This window comes from Octopus bimaculoides, chromosome 4, assembly GCF_046866305.1.
Source record: "Octopus bimaculoides isolate indiv1 chromosome 4, ASM4686630v1, whole genome shotgun sequence".
NCBI classification, from domain to species: domain Eukaryota; kingdom Metazoa; phylum Mollusca; class Cephalopoda; order Octopoda; family Octopodidae; genus Octopus; species Octopus bimaculoides.
In genome coordinates this window covers 86,564,947-86,592,895 of record NC_142931.1, presented here as the reverse complement: position 1 = coordinate 86,592,895, position 27,949 = coordinate 86,564,947, and the positions used below count along the sequence as shown (strand labels likewise).

General features: G+C 37.3%; 1 protein-coding gene across 4 annotated transcripts; it reads right to left on the bottom strand.

The window, feature by feature from the left end:
- Positions 1–349: 349 nt before the first annotated feature.
- Positions 350–27,263, bottom strand: LOC106875525 (UNC5C-like protein). Of its 4 annotated transcripts, none has more exons than XM_052967187.2 (3): positions 26,153–26,273; positions 3,762–3,817; positions 350–3,654 (listed from the first exon to the last, which is right to left on the bottom strand). In XM_052967187.2, exon 3 carries the CDS (start codon positions 2,811–2,813, stop codon positions 849–851), a length of 1,965 nt encoding a protein of 654 aa, XP_052823147.1. In that variant the 5' UTR covers positions 2,814–3,654; positions 3,762–3,817; positions 26,153–26,273; the 3' UTR covers positions 350–848. The 4 variants fall into 4 exon arrangements, with proteins under 4 accessions (XP_052823147.1, XP_052823148.1, XP_014779205.1 ...); XM_014923722.3 differs by lacking the exon at positions 3,762–3,817 and adding an exon at positions 27,249–27,263 and having other exon boundaries at positions 711–3,654; XM_052967188.2 differs by lacking the exon at positions 3,762–3,817 and having other exon boundaries at positions 26,153–26,627.
- Between the last annotated feature and the right edge of the window lie 686 nt (positions 27,264–27,949).

Sequence of the window (27,949 nt, the reverse complement as noted above, 5' to 3'; positions counted from 1 at the left end):
TACTATGATGACAAATTATTTTTACTAAGTTCTTCATTATTTCCAAAATTAATTTAAATAAAGGCAGTTTATTTCAACAGCAGTATAGTGACACATGGGATAAGATCTGTTTTTGCTTACCAATTGTGTTTTGGTGGTGTTGATAACAGTGATAGTAGGGTGGTCATATTTGTAGTAGTTATGAAGGTTGTGATGCCGATGATAGTGGTGATTGCTGTGATAGTGGTAGTAGAATGATAGAGATGGTCATTGTGGATGTAGTAATGCAGTTAGTGATGGTGGTGATAATGTAAGAGTGTTTTACATAATTTTTTTTTATTATTATGAACACTAAAATATCACGATTTGATCAAGTTAACAGTTCATACAAAGCAATGTAATTAGTTTATTATCACTGAGCTATGATAACAATTTATTCTTGGTGAACAATGTTAAAAGTTTATGGATAATCAGTCAATGTTAAAAGTTTGTTGTCAAGGAACAAAGTTAACAGTTTATTGTTACTTGATCAATATTAACATTTTATTGTCACAGAACGATGTTAGCCATATTGATCATATTGTAAAGACCAGCATTGCTGTTCTGACAGCAATGATATCTATTTTAGAATGGAGAAATGATATGATACCAACATTTGGTGGATAATATTTCAATAGCAGGTGTGTGGTAATTTGGCATTGGATTGAAGTTCAAATTTTGCCAGGAATAATTCTGTCATTCTCAGGAGCTGATAAAATGCATACTAGTTACATACTAGACCTCCTTCCATCAATGATACTCTTTTCTACATAAATTTGGCATTGTTTTTCTATTACAAATTAATATGTCAACAGCTGTGTTCTTTAAGATTAATTCTGTGGTAATTCCTCCACTGACTGTTCAAGAAATTCTTCTATTTCAGTAGCAGCATCAATTCTCCCAATGTCTGTTAAAATATGGTGTATTGCTTCCAAGCTGTACATTTTCTGTTCTAAGATGTCCAGAAGTTGATCAGTTGGACTGTCTTTTGCTTCCATGTAACGAATTGATGAATCAAGTTTCAAGTACGATGCCAAAGCTTTCCAGTTTTTATCAAATAAACAAGAAGGATCTAGTAGTAATTTAAGCTTCAATCTTAGTTCCTGTGGAATTTTCTTGCATTTCAAATGGTTTGCAACATCAAAAATATCTTGGCTTTCCTTAAATCCATCAACTGAAACTTGGATTTTGATTTGGGGTGATTTATGTTTCTGACACTGCTGCTCACTATCATCATAAATATTTGGCTTGGCCTGGTTTTGGACAATTAATTTTTCACCTGCACTTTCCAAAGTCTCTTGGAAGATATGGAACTGTAAACTAAGGTCTTTTGTTGGTTTTGATGTAGAAAGTTGACGATGAAAACAAAGTGATGCATATGGACATTTCCCATGCCAAATATAGAGGAACGGAATTCTGTTTGACTCGTCATCTGTATCTTCTATCATTTCCCATCCTTCAGAAGTATATATTGTATTAATAATCACATCTTTTCCATGTCCAACTCCCTTCTTACCATCAAACAAAAACACTTTTTCTGGACAACATAATACACCCCCAAATTTAGCTTCATTTTGAATGGCCCATTGTAGAGCACATGGCGTCTTGTTTAAAAAATAAATTCTGATTTGGTAATGTGAACTGTTTGACTTTAGTGGACATGAAAAAGCAGCCAATTGCAACCATTTACAGCTTTGTGGAAGACTGTCATCATCACAATCTTCCAGAATAGTCATGATGGCTGTAAATAATGTGAAACTACTTATATTGACTTGACACTCATTTGGTGTGATATTAAAAGAGTTTTGACACTGTTCATTGTTATTCCCAGAATGGTCTTTGTCCTTTATCTGTTGCCAATCTTTATGACCTGTAAGTTCAGTCTCACTTTTCAAGATTTTTAGTTCGTTTACATTAAAAGCACAATGTTTGAATGTAAGTTGACAACTTTGCTTCAGTTTCAAACCATGGGGTCCACAATAGACAAGAGGACTTACAAGAGATTCATCACCAGTCATCAGAGGATTATCTGAGAGGTCCCAGTTAAGCACAAGAGAGATAACCTGTTTCTTCCCACTTTCAATGGCTCCAGGTGGTATATAAAGAGATATACCCATGTTATCAAGTATGAGAGTGTCACCAACGTCAGTAACCAGGTGACTTACACAAACCACCAGTTTATTACAAATTTGTTTTGTAATACTGCGCTCTGTTATTTGATATATTTCCTTCAGACAGTTTCCAATAGGGTACCCAGCATTGTAGGCTGAAAGCAAAAAATTTGGATCATACATACTAGAGTTTTGGATATTACTTTCTTTTTGAACATAGGAATGTGATGCAGAATCATTCTCAGTAAATATACAGCTGTCAGCACAACTAATTGAGTTTGAAGTATTTGAAGGAATACATTTTCCTTGGATCACTTCTTCAAAATCAGGATTTATGTATGCTAGTTTAGTATTCTTGTTTTGGAGAGAAGAACATTCTGATGTTGAATTTTCTGTTATCTGTGTTTGTGGTTGTTGTTGTTGATGGTGACAGAGGTTCCTGGCACTTGGCTGATGTACAAAAGGAAAGTGTGTAAAACATGCACATTTATAGACACTGTCTCTTTGCTCTGATAATTTTCGTATATCATATATAGTTAAATCAGCATTTTCTGAATGTCTAGAATGCTTCTTAAAATAGCGATATAAGCATTTAACAATGACAAAAATAACAATTAAAGTCAGAGCTGTACCAACAACTGCTAGAGAAATTACTGCAGTCCCTGGTTGACAGTCACCACCCATGGTTTGTTATGGAACAATCTGATATATTTCAGTTAATAATGATCAAGTGAATAAAATCCTGGGATCTGATCTCATAATTTGTCATATAATTACACTATCAATGTTTCGTTGTGTTACCTGAACAAAACAATGCCATTCCCCTTATTATTTGATAGCAGAAAAGTTGTCCTGTAATAGTTTAATATGATTGTTAGAGTTTTAGTGCTACAGAAACTGAGTTTAATGCACTAGCTATTTAGCAGCTTGTTCATACATCTTATTCTGGTACATATCAAGCACTGGATTGGCTGATGTACAAAATTGTGAGAAGCATGCACATTTATAGAGATCTTCTTCATTGATCCTTTAGTATGAAGGTTATGATTTCATTTGATGTCAGTGTACTGTTTTACTGAACAAGATATATCAATACTCCCACATCCATCTACATCAGTGGTTCTTAACTGGGGTCCACATAGACCTTGGGGGTTTATATAAGATTTTGTTGTTAGAATTTATGTACAATGAATTGGTTATACTTCTACTGTACACAAAATGTGTTCATTCTTTTATACAATTCTTAATAATATTTAATTATGAAAATATAATAAGATTTTTTTTTAAATACTGAATGGTGATGAGGATCCACCCTCATAGGAATCAAAAGGGTCCACAGGGGAAAAATGGTTGAGAACCACTGATCAACATAAAACAGGGAATTTGTCAGTTTGGTGCTGGCAGTGGTAGAACAAATTAATGATTGGATGAGATGAAATTCATATTTTTGGCTTTCATTGCTGGAAAGTGATGTTTACTTGACACAGGTGAAATTCAGAAAGAAGCTAGACTGGCAATCAATGGTCTGAAAAAAAAAAAAAATAAAGTAAAAAATGATTAGACATTAGTAGGAAAGTTGTATTCAATCTTAGTTCTGTAAAATTTCTTAATTTTGTTAGTTATAGAACTTACAGGAAAGATTGAACTGCTGTTTTGGAATTCATCTTTGAAGGATATTCCTATACCATCTAGAAAGGAATATATTTTGAAACTTATTAATAATTTTAAAGATTTTATTAATAGGATTAAATGGAAAGCCTACTACAATAATTAAGTCATTTTATACCATTTATTAGTTATTCTTTTTGTATTTTATTGATTTTTTTTAGTAAGGTTTTTATGATATATTTATTTTCTGGAGGGTATGAATTAAATTCTTCTTTATTGAATTATTTAATAGTGGTTTTTCTATAAATTATATATATATATATATATATATATATATATATATATATATATATGTATGTATATATATATATATATATATATATATATATATATATATATATATATATATGCGTGTCAGCCAAAAGGCTGTGACCATGCTAGGGCCCCGCCAGTATTATCACCTTTTCAATGGCCATTCTTTGTGATTGACTTTTGGTGAAGCATTGAGTTCAATACTGCTGCTCTCTTTTGCCTTTCTTACCATGATGTTATTTTCATCTGACAGCCATGACTGGGTTCTCCTGTTTGTGTGGTATGGTGCAGAGTCCTGTTGCCAGACACAGGACCTTCCAGTAATCACTCTCTTGAACCAGGGCAGCATTACCTCCTCCAGGCACTTCATGTAGGCCTGCATGTTGAGACTGAAGCCATGTGGGAAGATGTATACATATCATGTGTGTGTGTGTGTGTGTGTGTATGTGTGTGTGTGTGTGTGTGTGTGGTGCATATGTGTGTATAAAATCGGATATCTTGATAAGCATGTCTTATTTAATACACTTAGATTATTTTTAATATCTTATCTTTTGTGACACCATTTTTGATCTGATAAAGTTGTGAATTTTTTACAATCAACAGTATCTAAGGACTGAATGTAATTTTAGAAACTTGGATTTTATCATTAGAAAACTTTCCTCTAGCAGTAATCTGTTACACTAGATCAATGCACAGTCATATAACCAGGCAGCTGTGTCTAGGGACTGTATATATGAAAGCTGGGGTTGATAGGGAAAAAAAAAAGTTAAAACATCTTATCTACTATCTTACTATATCAAAGTGCACATGCACATGCACTGACACAGACACACAGACACACACACACACAGCTGCTGGTATGTGAAAGAAGACTTCAACACAAAATGTATACTGCAGTTGTTTGTCTTTAGTCATTTCAGTAAACTTTTATTCTGGACCATCAGCAACCAACACAATTTTGATGTTCATTTCACCATATTTGCATGTGTATGCATATATGTATGTATATATATATATATATATATATATATGATGGTTGTCTACTCCTTATGGATAGTTTGACCACCTCTGGTACCTATACCTTAGAACCATCATGGCATCTGATGTGACTTTTTAAACCAGACAATGTTCTGAAAAGGCACCCACATAGATTGCATATCCGATTTGGACCACCAAGAGCTGCAGATAAGTTCTGATCTTTGTGGATCTTAAAATGTCTTTTGAGGCCTCCATTAGATTTGCAAACCTTCTGGCATACATTGCATTCAAAGGTGTGCACAGACATATAGGCAGAATAGTTGATGGAGGTTCGTATTTTATTGGTTCGCAAATGAGATTTGAATCCAGTAAAAGGCATGGTCTTTCACAAACTGTGTACACAAAAAGGTCATTGTGATTCACCCTCTCGGTCGTAACATTCTTCCTTAAATCTCTTTTGAGTCTTGCATGTGTTATCCTGGCCTCTTCAAATGCTTTCACTCCACTCCACACTTTTGTTTGCCATCCAGCTCAATCCGAAGCAAGGGTTTCTATGTCTTCTGGATCCATTCCAGTCTGGAATTTCCATCTGGTCAGATTAAAAACATTCCCTGTTGTTCGACCTATTCCCCTGACATTCCCACGCCTCTTTTTGCCATTTACTGAATCTGTTTGAGATATTTTAGAGTAAGTTACAAGTGCATTTTTAGGTTTCTGCCAACCAACCAAATCAATGATTTTACTTAGATTTGGTGTACAGGAAGTACCTGTGCAACCAGTTTAGCTGACTCCCTACTTAATTTAACATTGGAATATCCATATTTGCAACACCACTTAAATTTACGTTTTTACAATGACCATAATGCTTATATTTACAACCCAATGACTGGTGTAGCAGCATCATAGTCAACTGCTACAAAGGTAAAGGTGACGCTTCAGATACAAATAATTACAGAGGCATCAAGCTGTTAGATCAGGTTATGAAAGTTACAGAGAGGGTCATAGCCCAACTAATTAGGGAGCGAATCAATTTAGATGAGATGCAGTTTGGGTTCGTGCCAGGTAAAAGCACTACTGATGCCTTATTTCTAGTAAGACAGCTGCAGGAGAAATACCTAGCCAAGGATAAACCTCTGTACCTGGCTTTCGTTGACATGGAGAAAGCCTTTGACAGGGTCCCCCGATCCCTTATCTGGTGGTCAATGAGGAAACTTGGGATAGAAGAATGGTTAGTGAGAGCTGTGCGAGCCATGTACAGAGATGCTGCCAGTAAGGTGAGGGTTGGAAATGAGTACAGCAATGAATTCCGGGTAGAGGTAGGGGTCCACCAAGGTTCCATCCTCAGCCCCCTCTTATTTATCATAGTCCTCCAGGCAATCACAGAGGAGTTCAAAACAGGTTGCCCCTGGGAGCTCCTCTATGCTGATGACCTTGCCCTAATTGTGGAGTCACTATCAGAACTAGAGGAGAAGTTTCAGGTGTGGAAGCAAGGTCTAGAATTGAAGGGCCTTAGAGTCAACCTAGCTAAAACCAAAATCCTAATAAATAGGAAGGTAGATAAAACACAAACCCCTTCAGGTAGATGGCCCTGCTCAGTATGTAGAAAAGGAGTAGGTAGTAACTCTATAAGATGTACCCGGTGCAAGCTATGGACACATAAGAGGTGCAGCAACATCAAAGGCAGGTTAACTAGGAATTTAGTTTTTGTTTGTGGCAGATGTTCAGGTGCAATAAAGACTGTAAACAAACAGGAAACAACTTCTATCTCATTCCAGGGTGAAAAACTAGAGGTAGTCGATAGCTTCCGCTATCTGGGCGACCAAGTTAGTAGTGGGGGTGGGTGCGCTGAAAGTGTAGCTGCTAGAATAAGAATAGCCTGGGCAAAGTTTAGAGAGTTCTTACCCCTGCTGGCGACAAAGGGACTCTCACTCAGAGTAAAAGGCAGACTGTATGACGCATGTGTACGAACAGCCATGCTACATGGCAGTGAAACATGGGCTGTAACTGCTGAGGACATACGTAAGCTCGCAAGGAATGAAGCCAGTATGCTCCGTTGAATGTGTAATGTCAATGTGAATACCCGTCAGAGTGTAAGTATCTTGAGAGAAAAGCTGAACATTAGAAGTATCAGTTGTGGTGTGCAAGAGAGACGATTGTGCTGGTATGGACATGTGGTGAGAATGGATGAGGATAGCTGCGTGAAAAAGTGCCACACCCTAACAGTTGAGGGAACCCGTGGAAGAGGTAGGCCCAGGAAGACCTGGGCTGAGGTGGTGAGGCAAGACCTTTGTACATTGGGCCTCACCGAAGTGATGACTACTGACCGAGACCTTTGGAAATGTGCTGTGCGTGAGAAGACCCGGCAAGCCAAGTAAGGTCGTTGCCAGTGCCCCTGGACTGGCTCTTGTGCGGGTGGCACATAAGATGCACCATTTTGAGCGTGGCCATTGCCAGTACCGCCTGACTGGCCTCCGTAGGATTTTCGAGCGAGATCGTTGCCAGTGCCCCTGGACTGGCTTGTGCGGGTGGCACATAAAAGACACCATTTCGAGCGTAGCTATTGCTAGTATCGCCTGACTGGCCTTCGTGCAGGTGACACGTAAAAGCACCTACTACACTCTCTGAGTGGTTGGCGTTAGGAAGGGCATCCAGCTGTAGAAACTCTGCCAAATTTAGATTGGAGCCTGGTGTTGCCATCCGGTTTCACCAGTCCTCAGTCAAAATCGTCCAACCCATGCTAGCATGGAAAGCGGACGTTAAACGATGATGATGATGATGACACCTACCCCTACCCCAGTAGGGACAACAATCTTAGCGCGCTTGAATGTTTGAATGATGTCAGGTTAGAAGTCCTCCAGGCAATAACAGAGGAATTCAAGACAAACTGCCCTGGGAGCTCCTCTATGCTGATGACCTTGCCCTCATAGCAGAATCACTATCAAAATTAGAGAAGAAATTTCAGGTGTGGAAGCAAGGTTTAGAATCGAAGGGCCTTAGAGTCAATGTCGCAAAGACCAAGGTTCTAGTAAGTACGAAGGCGAACACATCACACACCCCTTCAGGTAGGTGGCCCTCTTCAATCTATAGAAAAGGTGTAGGTAGAAACTCCATAAGATGTACCCAGTGTAAGCTATGGACACATAAGAGGTGCAGCAACAGCAAAGGAAGATTAACCTGGAAGATAGCTTTCGTGTGCGGAGGATGTACAGGGGCAATAAACACCACAGATGCTTAGAAAACAGATTCCATCACATGACAAGGGGAGAAACTAGAAGTAGTTGATAGCTTCTGCTACCTAGGTGACCAAGTCTGTAGTGCCCTGAGAGAAAAGTTGGGTACAAGAAGCATCAAATATGGTGTGCAAGAGAATTGACTGTACTGGTATGGTCATGTGTTACGTATGGATGAGGAAGTGCCACCCCCCTAACTTTGGAAGAAACCTGTGGAAGAGGTAGACCCAGGAAACATGGGAAGAGGTGGTGAAGCATGACTTTTGAACATTGGGCCTCATAGAGGCAATGATAGGAGACCAAGACTTTTGGAAATATGCTGTGATTGAGAAGACCGAATGTGGTCAATCTCAGGTCTGCCTGACTGGCTCTCCTGCTGGTGGCATGTAAAAAGCACCATCCGAGCATGGCTGATGCCAGTACCCACTGACTGGCTTCCGTGCTGGTGGCATGTAAAAAGTACCATCTAAACATGGCTGATGCCAGTACCCACTGACTGGCCTCTGTGCCGGTGGCACATAAAAAGCACTATCTGAACGTGATCGATGCCAAGCCTGTCTGACTGGCTCCTGTACCGGTGGCACATAAGAAGCACCCACTACACTCTCGGAGTGGTTGGTGTTAGGAAGGGCATCCAGCTGTAGAAACATGGCCAGACCAGATTGAAGTCTGGTGCAGCCACTGGCTCTCCAGACCTAAGTCAAACTGTCCAACCCATGCCAGCATGGAAAACAGACGTTAAATGATGATGATGATGATGATGATGATGATGATGATGATGATAATAAGAACTGGGTGGTTTTCTGCTAGCCCTTTGATGATATTTTCACATTTGATTCCCAATTCTAATACTTTTTATATTTTACATTTAATTATTTCTTTGTATAATAGTGCTCACTTGCTTAGTATATATTGCTTTCATTATTTTATCACAGTTATAATCTCTCTTTTTTAAACAAACATCACAGTAGTCCAACAACAGAGTGAGAAGCAGTTTGTCAAGTTTTTCTTCCCCTCAAAGCAACATAGAGATTTAAATTCAGCAGCCTATCTGTAAGCTTTGCAGTATGTGTGTGTGTGTGTGTGTGTGTGTGTGTTTGAGTGTGTGTGAGAGTGTGTGTGTGTATGAGAGAGAGAGAGAGGGGGAGAGAAGAGGAGAGAGAACATTGCAAACAATGAATGAAATGGATACTTTTTAACAAAATTTTCTACAAATACCTCTTAAATGTTGTGGCTTCAGAGTATATAGGGATTTATGAGAAAGAATTTTTCTGATGGGGTGGAGAGAGGAGTTTCGGAAAATTCATATGATCTGACTTTTTTCCCTCATAACTTTCAGGAAAATGGGTATCTTTTAATGCACATTTATACAAATCACTTTCAAACATAGATTACGATTATAAAGAAATTTGTGAGGAAGATTTTTTCGGGGTTTTTTACCATTTTTTTAAATGATGGGGTTGGGGGGCATCTTTGTATGAAAAAGGTTTTGAAAAGTCTCTTTTTTTAGACACCCCTCCCTCATCATCCCACTCCGGACCTATTTTGGCCAATTTGTTTTTGCATTTCAAAACCATGGGAAAAGCATTTTTGGTAAAAAAAATTTTTTAATCGTTAATATTTTCAGAGGGAAAGTGATTTAAATGCGATTTAGCTGTTGTTTCTAACACATCCAAAGACAACCCTCCTCGTTTCTTTATCACTCTCACATGTATTGATGTTTTGCAATATTTCCCCCCATAAATAAATACATTTATATGCTATAAAAAAAGAAAATTTGAGAAATTATGAATTTTTTGCAACCCCACTCCCTACCTCTGATTGTTTCTGTTTAGAAATTAAAATATCGGAGAGCCTGAGGTCATTGCTGGCATTTGTCCACAGTGATTTAAAAAAATTACGGCGATGTACTTGCATAGCAACTGATTTGATCTGAGATCGTGTGCGAAAACAAAAACAATTGCAACGTGGAAGATATTTGTAAGCCATTCAAGAATACAAATAACATTGGTTTCACTGCAACATTAAAGTTTCATTTGTGTCAAAATATTTTTGTCGCTTTTAAACCACACCCTGTTCACTGACAAAACGTCACAAAAGTGATGCAGCACGAAGTTTTGTCAGTGAACAGCACCCCCCACACATACACATTCATTGCCTTTCATTTGTGTGTATGTGTCTCTATGTGTGTGCACGAGTGTGTATTGGTGTGTGTTGAAGTCGCTCTTACAACTTGTTTGTGTATACAATAATAAATGAGCATATGCATATATACGTACATGTATGTACATACCTACATCTACCTGTATATATAGATGCATATCTGGGTACAGGACGTTGCAAACAAAACGTAGACAAATGATAAACAGAGTACAGAAAACACACAGGCCACATACAGAACATTTCCTTCATCAGCTGCCACCATTCTCACACTGGCATTTCGAAGAGTTAGGGCAGGACGCATCGTTAAAATGGCTCTTCCCACGGACCACAAATTAAATTTGTACCATGGAGGAATGTAGTGGCGGACAGAAAACAAGACAGGAAAACGAAACAGTGAAAATAAACAAAAAGGCTATACGGCCGGACGTGAAAAAATATGTGTGTATTGAACGCTGTGAAGCAACGAACTGGAAGGAAGCGGGACGAAGAATGTTCGTGTGCGTGCTTGGCGATAGCCAAGGAAGAAAGGAAGTAGGGCTGGACACATGTGACCAGCGAGGGGTAAGGAGAAAGAGTGGTAGAGGGAGAAAAAAGGGGAGGAAGTATAAAATAGGTGAGCAACGAGAGACAGGGAGGAAGAGAGAGATATAGTAGTAACAAAAGGAAGAACGAGAGGGGGAAAAAGATACAAAGATAGATAGAGTTGCGTCAGAAAATATAAAGTTCAAAACTTACTTGCAGGGATGACGTGTGCGTTCGATCATGTAATACAATAATAAATGAGTATATGCATATATACGTACATGTATGTAGATACCTACATCTACCTGTATATATAGATGTATATCTGGGTACAGGACGTTGCAAACAAAACGTAGACAAAATGATAAACAAAGTACAGAAAACACACAGGCCACATAGAGAACATTTCCTTCATCAGCTTGGCTTAGTGGTAGAGAGTGTTTTGAAACTGTGAATAAGGTGCAAGGTTCGAGTACTTGTCGGTAATTTTTTGTTTTTTTTCTCGTTGTCTTCTAATAGTAATTACCCAACTTTCTAGGCTCTTCTCATAGCTATACCATATTCAAAAATTACACGGGTATTTTTTAAAATTTTCATTCAATAAATAATGTTTTTACATTACGTATACATTAGCAGAATAAACTGACGGTTTTCTAAATAGCAAATTCAAACTTAAAAGAAAAAGTGAGACTTTGCAAATGAAAATGGAATACTCTGCAGTGAATGCAATGAATATTTAAATTTGCAAGAAATTTTATTTAAAAAAGCCAAGAAACTTTAGCAATCAAAATTATAGGAAATTTCTTAGAACATGAATTTATAAAAATATTTCCAGATGGTCGACCCTTTAATAATTGCTTTCGTTTAGTACTTTTAGTGACTGTTACATATCTTATTCATAAGCAGCTTTCTCCTTTATAGTATAGATACCAAGAGTAAAATTGGGTCGACAGAAACTGTATGAAAGCCTACTGGACGGCTTCTTGTAATTCAAAAGTCCAGTCTTATCACATTGTGCTATACCAATATACTTCAGAATTATCATAAGGATACATATACTGGATGAATACTTTGCCACGTCATGAGCAGATCTTTCAGATGAATACACTCATACACACGTGGAGGCACAATGGCCCAGTGGTTAGGACAGCGGACTCGCGGTTTCGATTCCCAGACCGAGCATTGTGTGTGTTTATTGAGCGAAAACACCTAAAGCTCCACGAGGCTCCGGCAGGGGATAGTGGCGAACCCTGCTGTACTCTTTCACCACAACTTTCTCTCTCTTACTTCCTGTTTCTGTTGTGCCTGTAATTCAAAGGGTCAGCCTTGTCACACTGTGTCACGCTGAATATCCCCGAGAACTACATTAAGGGTACACGTGTCTGTGGAGTGCTCAGCCACTTGCACATTAATTTCACGAGCAGGCTGTTCCGTTGATCGGATCAACTGGAACCCTCGACGTCGTAAGCGACGGAGTGCCAACAACAACAACACATACACACACATGATCCAAAACAAATTTCCTTTCTCATTTGTAAGACTGAAGCTTCTAATTTGACCATTAAAGTCAACAAGTCTCATTAGTGTAGTAGTATATATCACGGCCATCTGGTCAATAGCAGATACGCTGTTTGATATCCGTCAGAGACTTTGTCCACTTCTTTCTGTCTAAGGATAATTTATAACCTGTTATTGCACATACAGGAGGAGTATACACTTATACACTGATTAAATGGCCTCCATTGTATTTCTCACAGCCTGTGGTAATGAAAGAGAAATCCAATCCTGTGTTATGTGAACATTGTAATGTATTTTAAAGTTTGCTCTATCACCTTACAAATTCTGCCATCCAGCATCATATAATCTTATATAATATTTTTAAGCTTTCCATGATCTTTATTCAACTGAAGTGTTATGTTTTAAACAACTTTGACTGCAGAACGAAAGTGCATACATACTTGAATTCTAACATAACGCAACAATATTATGAAAATCAATAAGCTTATTCATCAAAGTAAAAATAAGGACTTTAGAATAAAATGTATAATTTCCATGGGTCTTGCTGGTAATAATAATTTTTTCAAATTTTGGCACAAGGCCAAGAATTCTGAAGGAAGGGGCAAGTTGAATTCATTGATTCCGAAAGGATGATGGGTGAAGTTGACATCTCTAATGTAGCAGCAGTATATCACTATTTGAACTCAGATCATAAAGTTGGAAGAAATGCCACCAAGTGTTTTGTCAGATGCACTAACCATTCTGCCAGCTTGCCACCATCTTGTTGGAGACAATTCTTTCCAATTTTAGCATGAAGCCAGCAATTTTGAGAGAAGGGGCAAGTTGATTATATCGACACCAGTACTTGACTGATACTTTATTTTTTCGACTTTGGAAGGATGATAGGCAAAGCTGACTGAACTTGATCTCACGATGTAAAGCCGGATGAAATACCACTAAGCAGTTTGTCTGGCATACTATCGTTTCTGCCACTTCACCGCCTTCGTAAAAATAATAATAATAACAGTAGTAGTAGTAGTAGTAGTAGTGATGCAGTGCTGCTTGTAAAGTGAACCTAAAGTAAGGGGCTACAGAAAATGCATGTTAGCACTTTGGGTAAAGAAGGGAATGTTTGAAGTAACTAGTGGAGCAGGCTAATGCAATTAGGAGGAAAAGGTGGATGACAGAATTGGAAGTACAAGAGATCTCAAGAGAACTAAAAAAGAAAGAAGAGCCTACAGGAAAAATAATAGCACTACCGATCAGGAAGGAAAAATTGACACCAGCAAATTAAGTGAGGAAGATTTAAAGAATTTAGATGAGATGAAGGCAGCAATGAGTAAAGTAGAAAGAAAATGAATACCAGCATTAAAAGTTGCTAGATATTACAAGAAAAGTAGATTCTGTTATCAGTAGGATAGACACTAAAAACATAGGTGACACTAACTTATTAATTTATGCAGGAGGGTTTCCCCAAGAAAAGAATATGAAGGAGCAGATGTGGAGAAGGAGATTAGAAAATAAAGTGAAGGCATTAAAACAAAATCTGAGCAGAATAGAAGCCTGGAAACAGGACAAGTTAGTCACGGAAGAGCTGAAACACTGTATCATAATAATAGCAGATAAGCTTTCCAGATATCAAAAAAGAATAGATCAGTATCAACAGAACAAATTGTGTAGAAGAAATAGAACAAATAGTGTATAAGAAACTACTGAAGAAGAGAAACCTAATGCAGGGGAAGCCAGAAAGTTCTGGAGAGATATTTGGGATAGGCCAGTTGGTCATAATGGAGATGCAATATGGTTAAAGAAAGAGAGGGAAGAAGTAGTTTGTGAAAAGCAGCCAGATCTAAGACTAATTAGTACATTGATGAGTAAAGTGTTAGGAAGAATGCTGAGTAAGATTTAGTTCAAGGATACTGGTTTAAGAAATTTAGTAGCTTACATGGGAGACTGAGAGAACAACTTCATGATTGCCTGGATGGAGGAGTCATACCTAATTGGATGACTAGAAGGAGAACAGCACTCCTCATGAAAGACAAAAGCAAAGGCAATATAGCTAGTAATTATAGGCCAAACACATGCTTACCATTGGTGATGAAGCTGTTCAGAGGAATGCTCTTAGAAAGCATTTATGAGTACCTTGACAGCCAGAATTTACTTTCAGAAGAACAGAAAGGTTTCAGGAAGAAGGCTAAAGGAATGCATGATCTATTATACATAGATAAAACAGTCATATAAAAGTGAAATCTAGAAAGAAAAATTTAACAATAGCATGGATAGATAATACGAAAGCCTATGACACGATTCCGCACTTATGAATAAGTGAATGTTTGAAAATATTCATTATTGCAGACAACATAAGAGAGTTAATTAGCAATAGCATGAAGAAATGGAAAATAGATCTCTACTCAGGTGATACAGGCTTGGGGAGAGTTAGTATCAAGAGAAGAATTTTCCAGGCAGACTCGTTATCCCCTTTAATATTTGTGTTATGTTTAATCACCCTCAGTTTAGTATTAAGAAGGTATCAGTTTAGAGATACTAAAGGGGAAGTTTGCTCTACGTGGATGATCTGAAGCTTTTTAGTAAGAATAAAAATGAGATGGATTCCTTAATACAAACTGTAAGACTCTTCAGCAAAAATAAAGGTATGGAACTTGGTTTAAATAAGTGCACAATATTAGTCATAAAAAAGGGACAGGTAGTCATCAGTGAAGGCATCAAATTACCAGATGGCCAAACATTACAATCACTGAAAACAAGAGAAAGTTATAAGTATCTAGGAGTATTAGAATATGATAGTACTAACTATAGAAATGAAAGTGAAAATTGAGAAAGAGTATATCTGAAGGGTGAGGAAGTTAATGAAATCGAAGCTAAATGGCCCAAATCTAGTGAAGGCAGTAAATACTTGGGCAGTATCACTAGTTAAATTTTTCCAAGTTATTGCAGATTAGATAAAATCTGAATTATCAAATCTAGATAGAAGACCCAGGAAGGAATTCAATACAAATAGATGATTTCATCCAAGAGTAGGAGTAGCAAGACAGTATCTACCTAGAAAGGAAAGTGGTAAAGGTTTAATATTGATAGAAAGCTGTGTGAAGTTAACTAGAGAAGATATAGCTCCCTATGCAGGTAATAGTGAGGACATTTTATTAAGGGCTGCGAAAGTCAAACGAGATTAAAAACCAGAAAAAAGAAGCAAGATTATCTGCCTGGCAAGAGAAGGTTTTGCAAAGATAGATTTCCAAAGATAGTGGCAGGAAATAGGAATAGTGAGATATGGGTGTGGTTGCAGAAATGAAGGCTGAAAAGGGAGACAGATAGTTTGTTATTAGCAGTACAAAATCAGGTATTGAGGACTAATTGAATAAAAGCCAAGATAGACAAAAATCAGGCAGATTCCCAATGTAGGTTATGTAAATCAAAGGAGGAAAGTATTACTCATATAGTTAGTGAATGCATGCTGGCGCACAAAAAGAATACAAGAAAATACATGAGATCTTAGGGAGAATAATCCACAGGGAGTTATGTAGAAAGCTAGTATTTGACCAAACTGATAAATGGTATGAACATTAACCTAGTAAAGCGCTAGAAAGTAAGAAATATAAGATGTTGTGGGATCTTAACATTCAAACAAACAGAGCAATAGAAGCTGGAAAGTCTGATTTATTAGAAATATACAAAGAGAATAGAGACTGGAAAGTAATTGACTTTACAATCCCAAATGATGAGAAAATCAATATGAGAGGTACAGAGAAAATGACAAAGTGCTAGGACCTAATCATTGAGAAACAGAGGGTATGGAAAGTGTGGGTAAAATGTATTTCTGTAGTTATAAGTGCATTAGGAACTATTCCTAAAAATTTGAACAGATGGACGGAGGAAATAGGCATAAAACCTAGTTTAGTGCTGCTCCAGAAAACAGTATCATTAGGGACAGCTAGGACACTTAGGAAGATTCTTGGCATCTGAGGTTACTTGCTGTAACCCGATGTTAGGAATTTTTTCAAACAGTTTAATCTGAAGTTTAAACTGAAGCTAGAAACACATAGTACAATTATCGAGTCAAAAGAGTATTAAAGTCAGAGAAATGTATGATTTTGTGGGACTTCCCTTTTCAAACGGACAAGAAGTTAGAAAACAATAGATCAGATATTACGATCATATGTAAAGAAAAGCAAAGTTGCTTATTCATTGACACATCATGCCCATTTGATCCCAGAATTGTAAAGAAAGAGGAAAGGAAACAAAGAAAATACAATCCTTTGAAATTTGAAATAGGAAGAATTTGGAGCATGAGAACAGTAAAGGTCGTGCCTATAATAATTGGTGTGTTGAGAACAGTAAGCCAAGATATAGATAAATGACTGAAGGAGATTGAAATAGAAAGCCCGGAAGAGATCCTACAGGAAGTTTGCCTCTTAGGGACAGCAAGGATTATCAGGAGGGTTCTAAGCACTTGAAAGATTGCCGACAGCATGTGGAGACCTAAGGTTGCAGGTAGTAACCCGCTATCCACATAAATCCTACCTGAGCTTTGTTTCGATAACAAAAAAAAAAAAAAAAAGGAATAGTTTCAAATTTTGGCATGAGGCTAGCAAGTTCGGTGGGGAGGGGCTGAGTTGATTACATCAACCTCAGTGCCCAGCTGGTACTTATTTTATAGACCCCGAAAGGATGAAAGGCAAAATGAGCCTTACTGGAATTTGTACTCAGAGCATAGGGGTGGACAAAATGCATTTTACCTGACATGCTAACGATTCTACCAGCTGGCCGCCATAATGATGATGATGATAATAATAATAATAATAATAATAATAATAATAATAATGGCTGCCCAGTCCTGGCTAAGAAGGAATATATATCCACAGACACGACAGAGCTGGGACCTATATACACTGGAAGCTATGCCAACATTATGGAATAACAACAGAAAAAAGATGGTATAAACACACGCCAGAAAAGGTCACAGAAAACGAGAAAGCAACCATACTCTGGGATATGCCAATACACACAGATAGAGAAATTAAGGCAAATAGACCAGATATAGTTGTCAAAGATCATGAAGAAAAAAAATGCTTTCTAATTGATGTATCAATACCAGCAGATGACAACGTTTCTCTAAAAGAAAAAGAAATGGAAAAACTTTCAAAATACAAAGACCTGGAAATAGAGATAACTCGAATGTGGAATCTAAAAACAGAAACAATTCCTATCATATTCAGACAAATACATAACAAAAATAGCAGGACTTACAAATATATATAACATACAGAAAATTGCACTACTGGGTACTGCACACATCCTACGCAAAACACTTTCAATACAGTAAACATAAGAGCACCACAGCACATACCCAAGGCGCACAGAGCTGCGCTCGGTAGTGAAGTGAAAGCACGTTATAAAAATAAAACTACTGAATAATAATAATCTTTGGATACAAATATTATTATTATTATTATTATTATTATTATTATAATAATAATTATAAGGGCAGCGAGCTGGCAGAATTGTTAGTACACTGGACAAAATACATAGCAGCATATCGCCTGTTTTTATGTTTCGAGTTCAAATTTCACCAAGGTTGATAAAATAAGTATGAGTTGAACACTGGGGTCAATGCAATCGACTCATCCCCACCTCCCCCAAGTTGCCCTTCTGGCAAAAATTTGAAATAATAATAATAATAGTAATAATAATAATTATCATTATTATTATTAAGGCAGTGAGCTGGCAGAATTGTTAACCAGGCAAAATGCTTAGTGGCATTTCACCCATCTTTACGTTCTGAGTTCAAATTCTGCTGAAGTCAACTACTAACATCTAAGAATATGCACCACCCAAAAGCAGACGTTCATCGTCTGTACCTACCTAGCCCTTTAGTGTTCAAACTGGACAAAACCTGCCAAAATTAATTCCCCTTTATTTGTTCAAACTGGCCAAATCCAGCCGTATCCGACTGCACTATGAAGTCGCTAAAAAAATAAACAAATCATGTTACTGAATTCTTGTAGCTTTCAGATAATGTGAGATGAAGCCTTTCCTGCCTTTATTCAAGTATAAATACTGTGAAATTGTTTAGACCACATGGTTTTTTCAATGTTTGTATATTTTATACTTTGCTTTTTGCACTGGTGTTTTTTCTATAGTATTTGAACATGTGCTGCTTTGCAGCGGTTTGTTTGTGCTTTCTCTTCTCGTGAGAGGAGAGACAGCTTAGTAAAAACATGTCTGTAGAAGACTATAGCTTCTCAGACATATCGTCATCAGAAGAGGAATTGTTGGAGTGGTCTGGAAGATAGACAATCAACTGGAAGATAGACAATCAACTGGAAGATAGACAATCAACTGAAGAAGGAGAAGAGGAATTTTGCCAACATGGCAAAATGCCAGGAGAAGGAAATGGATATTGGAAAATTTAGAAGGTATAAAGATTTACTAAGTCGAGATGGTTTTGAGGTGAAGCTGTCCCTGCCCCCAAGAGACATGTAATAACATTAATGAAAGGACAATGATATACTGAACCTTTTCAATAAGTAAAGGAAAAATTGACATTGTGACTACGGACCAGGTGGAAAAGGCTCTGAGACCGATATGGAGCGATATTGTATACCTCGCAAGAGGTTCGATGTTTGGAGTAGTGGAGGTGAGGTTCAAGGAAGGGACAACAGCAAGGAAACAACCAGCGACATCCATCAAGAGTGAGGAAGTGGTGCTTATGCCCACTTACCGAGGACTAAGAGCAACAAGAATAAGCGTAGAAGGAATTCCACCTGAGATTGATGTGGCCTGAGTAGCAGTCGCTGTCCTTCTTGGAAACGAGGACAACATAGTGGTTCTCTAGGCCAGGGGTTTTCAAACTGTGGTCCGTGGACCACAGGGGGTCCGCAAGGACAAGACAGGGGGTCCGTAGACAGCAAATACTTTTTATGGGCAATTTGATTTTATATATGTTTTTTAATCGAAATCTTTTAATTGACAATAAACCTATTTGTTAAATACTGTTAAATAAATAAATGTAAAAATATATGTTATTTTAAGCAAATATTTATGTATAAATTTCATAAGTGTTTATAAGGTGGTCGCTAAGGTAAAGCCTGAAAGATAAAGGGGTCCGCAAGTCAAAAAGTTTGAAAACCCCTGCTCTAGGCTACAAAAAAGGAAAGCGTGATATGGAAGGGATAAACACTGAACCTGATTGTTCAAGGATCAACCGAGACTCTGGAAAATATCACAGTGTCAATAATTATGGATGACGTGATAATGACGGTGAGAGTCCCCAGATGGTTTAAATGTGGCCTAAAGGGCCACATTAGAGCGGATTGCCCTTAACAGACCAAAAAAGCAGAGGAGAGGCGACTAAAGAATATAGAGGAGCAAATGGAAGAGAGGTTGGAGAGTTCCAGAAAGGAGGAGGAAGTAGTAGCAACGGGAAAAAGTCACCAGAAGAAAGAGAAAGAAGGCAAGTGTTTTGAACTCTAAACTCCAACCCACATACACCCCACCCACACCCTCTCAGACCCCCTGCAGACACCAAGCCTATTCATTCCCCTCCGATACAAAAACAAAAGAAAAAGAAAACAAGTACACACAAAACCTCTCAAACTCCCTCCAGCCAAGCAGAAAAGAAAAAAATGTACTGTAATAATGTATGACAATTCAAATGAGGAATTATGTAGGGAGGTAGTGACATGGGAAGAGTGTGAAAAAATGGAAACAGAGAGGTATGACAATGTTAAGAGGTGGCACCAACGTGTGGTAACCACAGAGGAACAAAAGGTGAGGTTGGTAAGGCATGAAAGTGGATATGATTGGTGGGAAGTGGAACTTCATTGGAACATACTACCAGATAAAGACCTTTTAACATATGAAAAATTGTTGGAAGAGCATGATGTAGACATTTTAGAAGGTTCAGGGTATAAGAGGTGTTAAAAGGCAGAAACGGAGTTGCTCGGAGATGGGGCCGAGTAGTTTCATTGCATTTTTCTCATTTTCATTATCATCCCATGTTCTCATACGTTAATTTGATTTTTTCTTTTTTTTTCTGTTTTATGTCCCCACATGTTATGTATTGTCCCGTCTGTGTTCGCGCCTTGTGGGTAATAAAAAAATCAATGGTTTTTTTCAACGTTTGAAGAGAAGTCTGTATCTTAGTTTTTAATGAAATGGCATCAGCAAATAGCGATTTGGACTTTGAAGGTTTTAATCTTGACGATACAGGAAACATAAATGAAAACAAGAGTATTCTGTCTTTGGACGAATCTGATATCGATATTAGTGAATATTCGTCGGACGAGAAAGATTTTGAGACCGAAAGTGATAAAAATGAAAGTGATGAAAATGATATCGTAAACATGGCGACATGGTCAAAGATTACAACACCAATCACTATTCTTGATTTCACAGTAAACACTGGTCCACAACACAATTTACCTCCTGATGCTCAACCATTGGACTATCTATTTTAATTTTTACAGGAAAGTTTTTTTGAAAATGTTACGGAGGAAACAAATATACGCAACGTATAATTTCTAATCGCAGAAGAAACGATCCACTATGGCAGCCAGCTTATACTGCGGAAATGAGAGCGTTTTTCAAAATCAGTATCATATTTGGTGTTAAACAACTTCCTTGACTGTGGAACTACTGGAGTCCTGATATAAGGTATGATGATCCGTATATCTTATGTATAATATCGAAGACGAGGTATTCAAAAATATCTCAGTATTTACATGTAACTGATTCTGCTAATGCCCCCAGCAAAAACGACCCAAACAACGATCCCCTGTACAAAGTACGTCATGTAATTGATTTACTCCTTAATAGTTATAAAACTGTATCTACCTGGGAAAAGTCTCAATGTAGGCTATAAGGGCAGAGTACATTTTTGGCAGTACATGCCTGCCAAACCCACTAAATGGGGGATCCAGGTATGGGAACTTTGTGAATCAGACAGCGGATAATGTGTAAACTTCGGTGTTTACACATGTAAAAAATATAATGGAAACAGACCATATGGATTGGGACATGATGTGGTATGGTCTCTTAGTGAATTAGGCAAGACTTCCTTTTGTACCCCCACCCACCCAAAACACCCCCTTTTTTTATTTAATTTTTTTCTACACAAACCCCGTTTTCGGCTACGGAGAATACGAATCTGCAAAAAAATTGGCAAAAATCGGCATTTTGAAATTACCCCCCTCCCCTAAATACTTCATTTTAAACTTTTTCCAGAATTTTTTTTTTTTTTTTTAAATATGCGGAAAAATACGGAGATTATGATTCTGAAAAAAATTTCCAAAAATTTTCTACTTAGGGTTAGGGTTACAGAAAAAAATGAAGTAATTGATGGGGTTAGGGTTAATAATAATAATAATAATAATAATATTTTAACAGGAAGATAGGGAAAATACCAGTTACAGTAAAGTCTGTTCCACCAAAAGAAGTGCAGGAATTTGGGAATAAAATTTGAGCAGAAGAAAAAAAACAATAAAAAGGTCCCTTAGATTGATAGAATATCTACAGACTTAGACTCTTTAGAAGAGCAAAAGTGGGAGGGTATCAAGGTTGAAGATGTAAGATCTGACTTCAGGAAGTCAAGCAAGCAGAAGTCTCCAGGAAAAGATAAAATTCCTAACTTCTGGTTGAATACTTTCCCAGAGAGCCATGAACTGCTAACAAAACTTTACAACGTTTTACAACAACCTAGAATGATTTCCTCTTGGCTAGTTAATGGTGTTACATTCCTACTTAAAAAAAAATATGAAGAAACAAATGAACCAAAAAATTATAAACTCATAACCTTCTTAACAACAATGTATAAAATATTAACATCTGTCTTGACTGAATATACCTATAGTTTTTTTTAATAAAATGTGGCATATTCCTTAATGAACAAAAAGAATGTAAACTTGGTCCTATGGTTGTAAAGATCAGCTACTTATCAATAAGATGATCTTGAAAGATTGTCACAAACGACACAAAAACTTGTTGATAACCTGGATAGACTATAAAAAAGTTTTTGATAGTCTACCACATAGCTGGATTAAGAAATGTCTGGAAATGTCTAAAATAGCACCTACTCTGCAAAACTTCTTGTCTGTAAATATGAGATTATGAAGAACCACACTGACTTTGAACAGTGATAGCGAATCTCTCAATGCTGGAGATGTAAGAATTTCATGTGGCATTTTCCAGTGTGACTCTATCACCACTCCCCTTTTGTCTAGCCTTAATACTTCTCTCGAAATTACTCGATGATGTACAATACGGCTATAAAATGTTTGATAAAAATATAAGTCATCTCATTTACATGAATGATTTAAAGCTCTTCGCAAAATATGACCAACAACTATATGGCTTACTAGCGATTGTTAAACAATTCAGTGATGACATAAGAATGCAATTTGGCCTCGATAAATGTGCAAAAACTACCTTTATCAAAGGAAAAATGACAGAAACATCCAACGTAAATCTTAACCAGCAGAAAGTTATAAAGGGGTTAGAATCAGCGAGAGCTACAAATACCTAGGGGTATTTGAAGGAGACGGAATCAAACATTCAATGATGAGGGGAAAGGATCAGAAGAGAATGTTATTGCAGGGTAAGGGCAATACTCAAGACAGAGCTGAATGCAAGAAAGAGGATCGAAGTGATCAGTACTTTAGTCATACCAGTCGTGACTTAGAGTTTCAATATCATTAACTGGTCAATTATTGAAATATGTAATCTTGACAGAAAAATACGAAAATTGTTGACAATGCATAGAATGCACTGCCCTAAGGCAGATATAGAACTACTTTACCTGCCAAGAAAAGAGGATGGCTTTGAACTTTTACAACTGGAATTAACAATGAAGATTGCCACAATTGACCTAAACACCTACCTGAAAAACTCTGATGACTGGACGTTAAAACTTGTCTTAAAGCATGAAAGCATCATACTCAATAGCAAAACAGGCAAAGGAATAACTGGGTGAATTCCTAATACAACAAATCCCAGAATTAGACGTTCTGGAAACAAGCACAGAAACAGATAAGCGTATGAAAACCCGTGCTAAAACTGCTGCCTTAGATATTCTTACTGATAAATGACAAGAAAAACCTCTCAATGGCAAATAGCGCCGATGTTGACAGAGCCCTTACTCATCAATAGTTAGTGTCTTCTGGCTTAAAATCAGAAACAGAAGGGTTTATCACAGAAGCTCAAGATCAATGCCTACCTACAAGGAACTACCAGGCAAACATATTAAAGAACGGCAGTAGCCCAACATGTCGTGTATCTCAACAACAAAATGAAACCATTGATCATGTGGCCTCTATGTGCAGTCTTCTTGCGCCTACAGAGTATCTCAACAGGCATGAAAGAGCAGCACAATATATTCACTGGGTAATTTGCAAAAGCCTGGGCCTGCCCCATGATAAAAACTGGTGGGAACACAAACCACATCCAGCGCTTGAAAATAATCGCATCTCACTCCTCTGGCACTTCACCGTTCAAACTGACAGGAAGATAGATGCGAATAGGCCAGACATTATACTGAAAGACTTCAGATAAAAATCATGCCTCCTCACTGATATGACTGATCCAATCGACATAAATGTATCTGTCAAGACCTACCAGAAACTGAGCAAGTACACAGATCTTGAAATAGAAATTGGCAAAATGTGGAAACTCAAGGCTAAAACAACACCTGTTGTCATAGGTGTTCTAGGAATGATAGCAAAAGGGGTTGATTCCGACCTAGCTCAGATACCAGGAAACTACACAATGGCAGACATTCAAAAGATAGTGCTCATGGGAAATGCCCATTTCCTACGTAAAATACTGTCTATGTAATCTCAAACTTTAAAACAAACATAATTTTCTTATGTTTTCTTCAACATTCTCTAGAACAACACTATGTACAGAACCAAATATATTGCACCCTAGGCATAACACCAGCATGAACTTCAAACTTGTCTCTTGAGGTCTCTGGGTGAGACTTGGAGTCAACTTGTACAATTAAAAAGCAAAAGACAAACATAACAACAACCACAACAACAACAACAACAATAATAATAATAATAATAATAATAATAATAATAATAGTAATAATTTCTTTATTAACCACAGAGGTTTACATTAAGAAAAACATCATGGACAGCATAAAACAAAATAAAAGAATGTGTGAGTGTGTGCTGTGAGGGTTTTGCGTGTAAACAAGACTATCAAAATTTTAAAAATCAACAATGTGTGATCCTTAGTATAAAGACGATGATGATAATAATAATGATCTCAAATTTTGTCACAAGGCTAGTAATTTTGAGTGAAGGACGTTAGTTGATTCTATTGACCTCAGTACTTTACTGGTACTTTATTATATAGATCCCAAAAGGTTGAAATGCTAAGGTGACGTTGTCCGGTTTAATCAACATAGGAAAATTATTAATACCTATATTATCGAAACTTAATAATGATAATAATAATAATAATAATAATAATAATAATAATAATAATAATAATAATAATAAGAAGAAGAAGAAGAAGAAGAAGAAGAAGAAGAATTGATGTGTTGGGAAGAGTAAACCAAGGTATAGACAAGTGGCCGAAGAAGATTGAAATAGAATGCCCGGTAGAGCTCCTACAGAAAGTTTGCCTCTTAAGGACAGCAAGTATTATCAGGCGGGTTCTAAGCACTTCCGAAAGCGTGTGGATACCTAAGTTTATAGGTAGTAACCCGCTACCTACATAAGACCAAACCTGAGATTTGGTCTTATGTAGGAGAGATAAGACAAAACCTGAGTTTTGTCTCAATAATAATCCTTTTTACTAAAAGTATAAGGCCTGAATTTTTGTAGGGAGGGGACTTGTCAATTACACCGACCCCAGCGTTTCACTGTTACTTAATTTATCTACCTCGAAAAGATGAAAGGCAAAGTCAACCTCGGCGGAACTTAAAAACAATGATAATAATATGGGCCACATCTACAAGGTCATGCGCTGTTTATCTAGATATAAGGGCACCATGTCGCTCAAATGTGGTTGTGATGGAAATTTCCGGTCTACCCCTATCAGTCGGGTAGTCATGATGGGTATAATGGATTTCATATATTTGTACCCTAGCAATATTTTAGTGGCGTGTGCTGCACTCTCACATACTAATAAAACTGATATCTCGTATATATTCAATACTTTCTATTTTTATAAATATTTTCGAGAAAAAGAGAAAGGAAAATTAGTACTCACCTGTACAGGTTTGTGTTCGAAAAATGTATTATTGAATGAAAGGTGTATGTAGGACTGAGGACGGGGTATAAAGAAACAGAAAGAAAACAAAAAGAAATATAAAGAATGTACTTATATGTCAAAACATATTGGGAAAATCCGGTAAATTTATTTTAAAGCAAATGATTGGCTGGCTTCAATTGAAAACAACCACTGCAACTATTATTTCTTCTTACACAACCAACGCCGATACCGACAAAAGCGACAACAAAAATGTTTACAAAGTCTCACCACCACCACCACTACTAAAGGTAATAACAGCACTAAAGGTAATAACAGCACCGACGCTCGACTTTCAAGAAACAGTAACCAAATTCCCACTAAGTATATGTCCTATAACAGCGGTTCCCAACCTGGGGTAGGCGGATCCCTTGGGTTCTGTAAAAGTAATATTGGAAGGTCCTTGATTTGACTTCAAAATTAGTTGAGTAGACTGACCTTAGGTCCATGGGACAATCCATTTTAATAAAAGGGTCACTTCTGCGGATCCTATTCTTGAAATACTGGGAACCACTGCGGTGTTGTCTTGACTGGTAATAATGTCTTGAATACACTTTATCTGGAAAAAAAAAAAAAAAAAAAATTAATGAAAGACTGGGCAGTCATGGCTAGATTATCTGTGATTATGGGTCTGTTTGATTCGATCCGACTTGAGTTGAAACATCATCACCTACAGCTATACATCAAAGTCTCACAAGCCAAACAGGAAGCCTATATACGTCGCTTGACCTGTTAAAGTAGTAACTAAAACTCCCTCAAATCATACCTTCACTATCTTAAATAAAGATACTCTTATCTCAAATACTATTCCCTCCCCCAAAATAAAAATAAAACAATGTATGGTCATAGCTAAAACGTCTTTGATAAGTTCTGCTTAAGAGGAACTGGCCTAGGGTTAAATTACGACTTCTGTAAAAGAAAATTTACTGCTCGGGACGCACCTCCCCATGCCAACACCGCCACAACTTTTCTCAATCAAGACACATTATTAATGCAGCCACTCCTTTATCAACTTTTCACAAGAAACACCACCACCACCACTGTCCCGTAACTACCACCATCATTCCAACAACCTTTCGCACGTACACAAATATGCTCGACTAGTTATTGTCGAAGTGCAGACATACGACAGCAGTGAAGAGCAATAAAATATGCTATTATGATTATTTAACAACATATGTATGTATGTCTGTCTGTCGGTCAGTATGTATGCATGTATTACTAATCGAACTAGTTATTTTGCCCTTCTGCCCTAATCAGGAGGAGCAGGTATGTATTATGATAAACCAAAGAAGTCTCTAAGTGGTTGTAATGAGGGCGAGGAGATATCGGGAAAAAGGTTACTGATGACACTGTAGTTGAACATGAGAACATGAAGCAGCTTTAGTTAATTCTCTGGGCAATCGTCTGAGTGTGGTGTTGAGGCCAACGCCCCAAGTCCGGATCTAATTTTGACATTATATAGCTTATATCTATAAATAATAACATTTGACAAAAAAAAAAAATTTCATGACTGAAGCTTGAAAATCCTAACATTATTTTCTGCGTTCTTTTCGCTTATGGAATGAAAGGGGCATCAAACTTGACCCCAAAGTACAGGTCTATAAAGCAGCCATTCTTCCTACTCTCTTGTATAGCTCAGAATCGTGGATACCCTATAGGCGACACATTAACCAACTAGACATCTTCCACAAAGACTGTCTGAGGACAATCTCCGGTTATTCACTAAAAAACAGTTTCGAATGCCGACTTGTTTAGCAAGTGTAAGATTGGTGGAATTGAGAGCTTCCTTATCCAATCACAATTGGACTGGGCTGGTCATGTCGTCAGAATGAGTAACGAAAGAATACCTAAAGTCCTCATGTACAGCCAGCTTGAGAGTGGACACAGGAATGTTGGTCGACCATAGCTCAGATATAAGGACAAGCTGAAGAGTAACCTCTTACAACATCTTTGAGTGAACAGCCTTTGAACGAACAAAATGGAGATCGCTGTGTCAAAATGGTATTATAAACTTTGTTTCCCTAGATCTCAACTCCTCCGCGTATAAACCTTTCCATAAGCCTAATGAGAAACTCGCATATATACATAAACAGTCTTGTCCCCCCCCACCACCCTGTAATATTTAAAAACCTGATAGCTAATATTAGTAACAGAGTGTGTAAACTCTCTTCCTCGAAAGACATTTTCGAGAAAGCTGACTCCTATTATAACAATGCCTTAGCCAATAGTGAC

Coding starts and splice junctions, on each gene's coding strand:
- LOC106875525 (XM_014923722.3), bottom strand. CDS start 2,813: ATGGGTGGTGACTGTCAACCAGGGACTGCAGTAATTTCTCTAGCAGTT.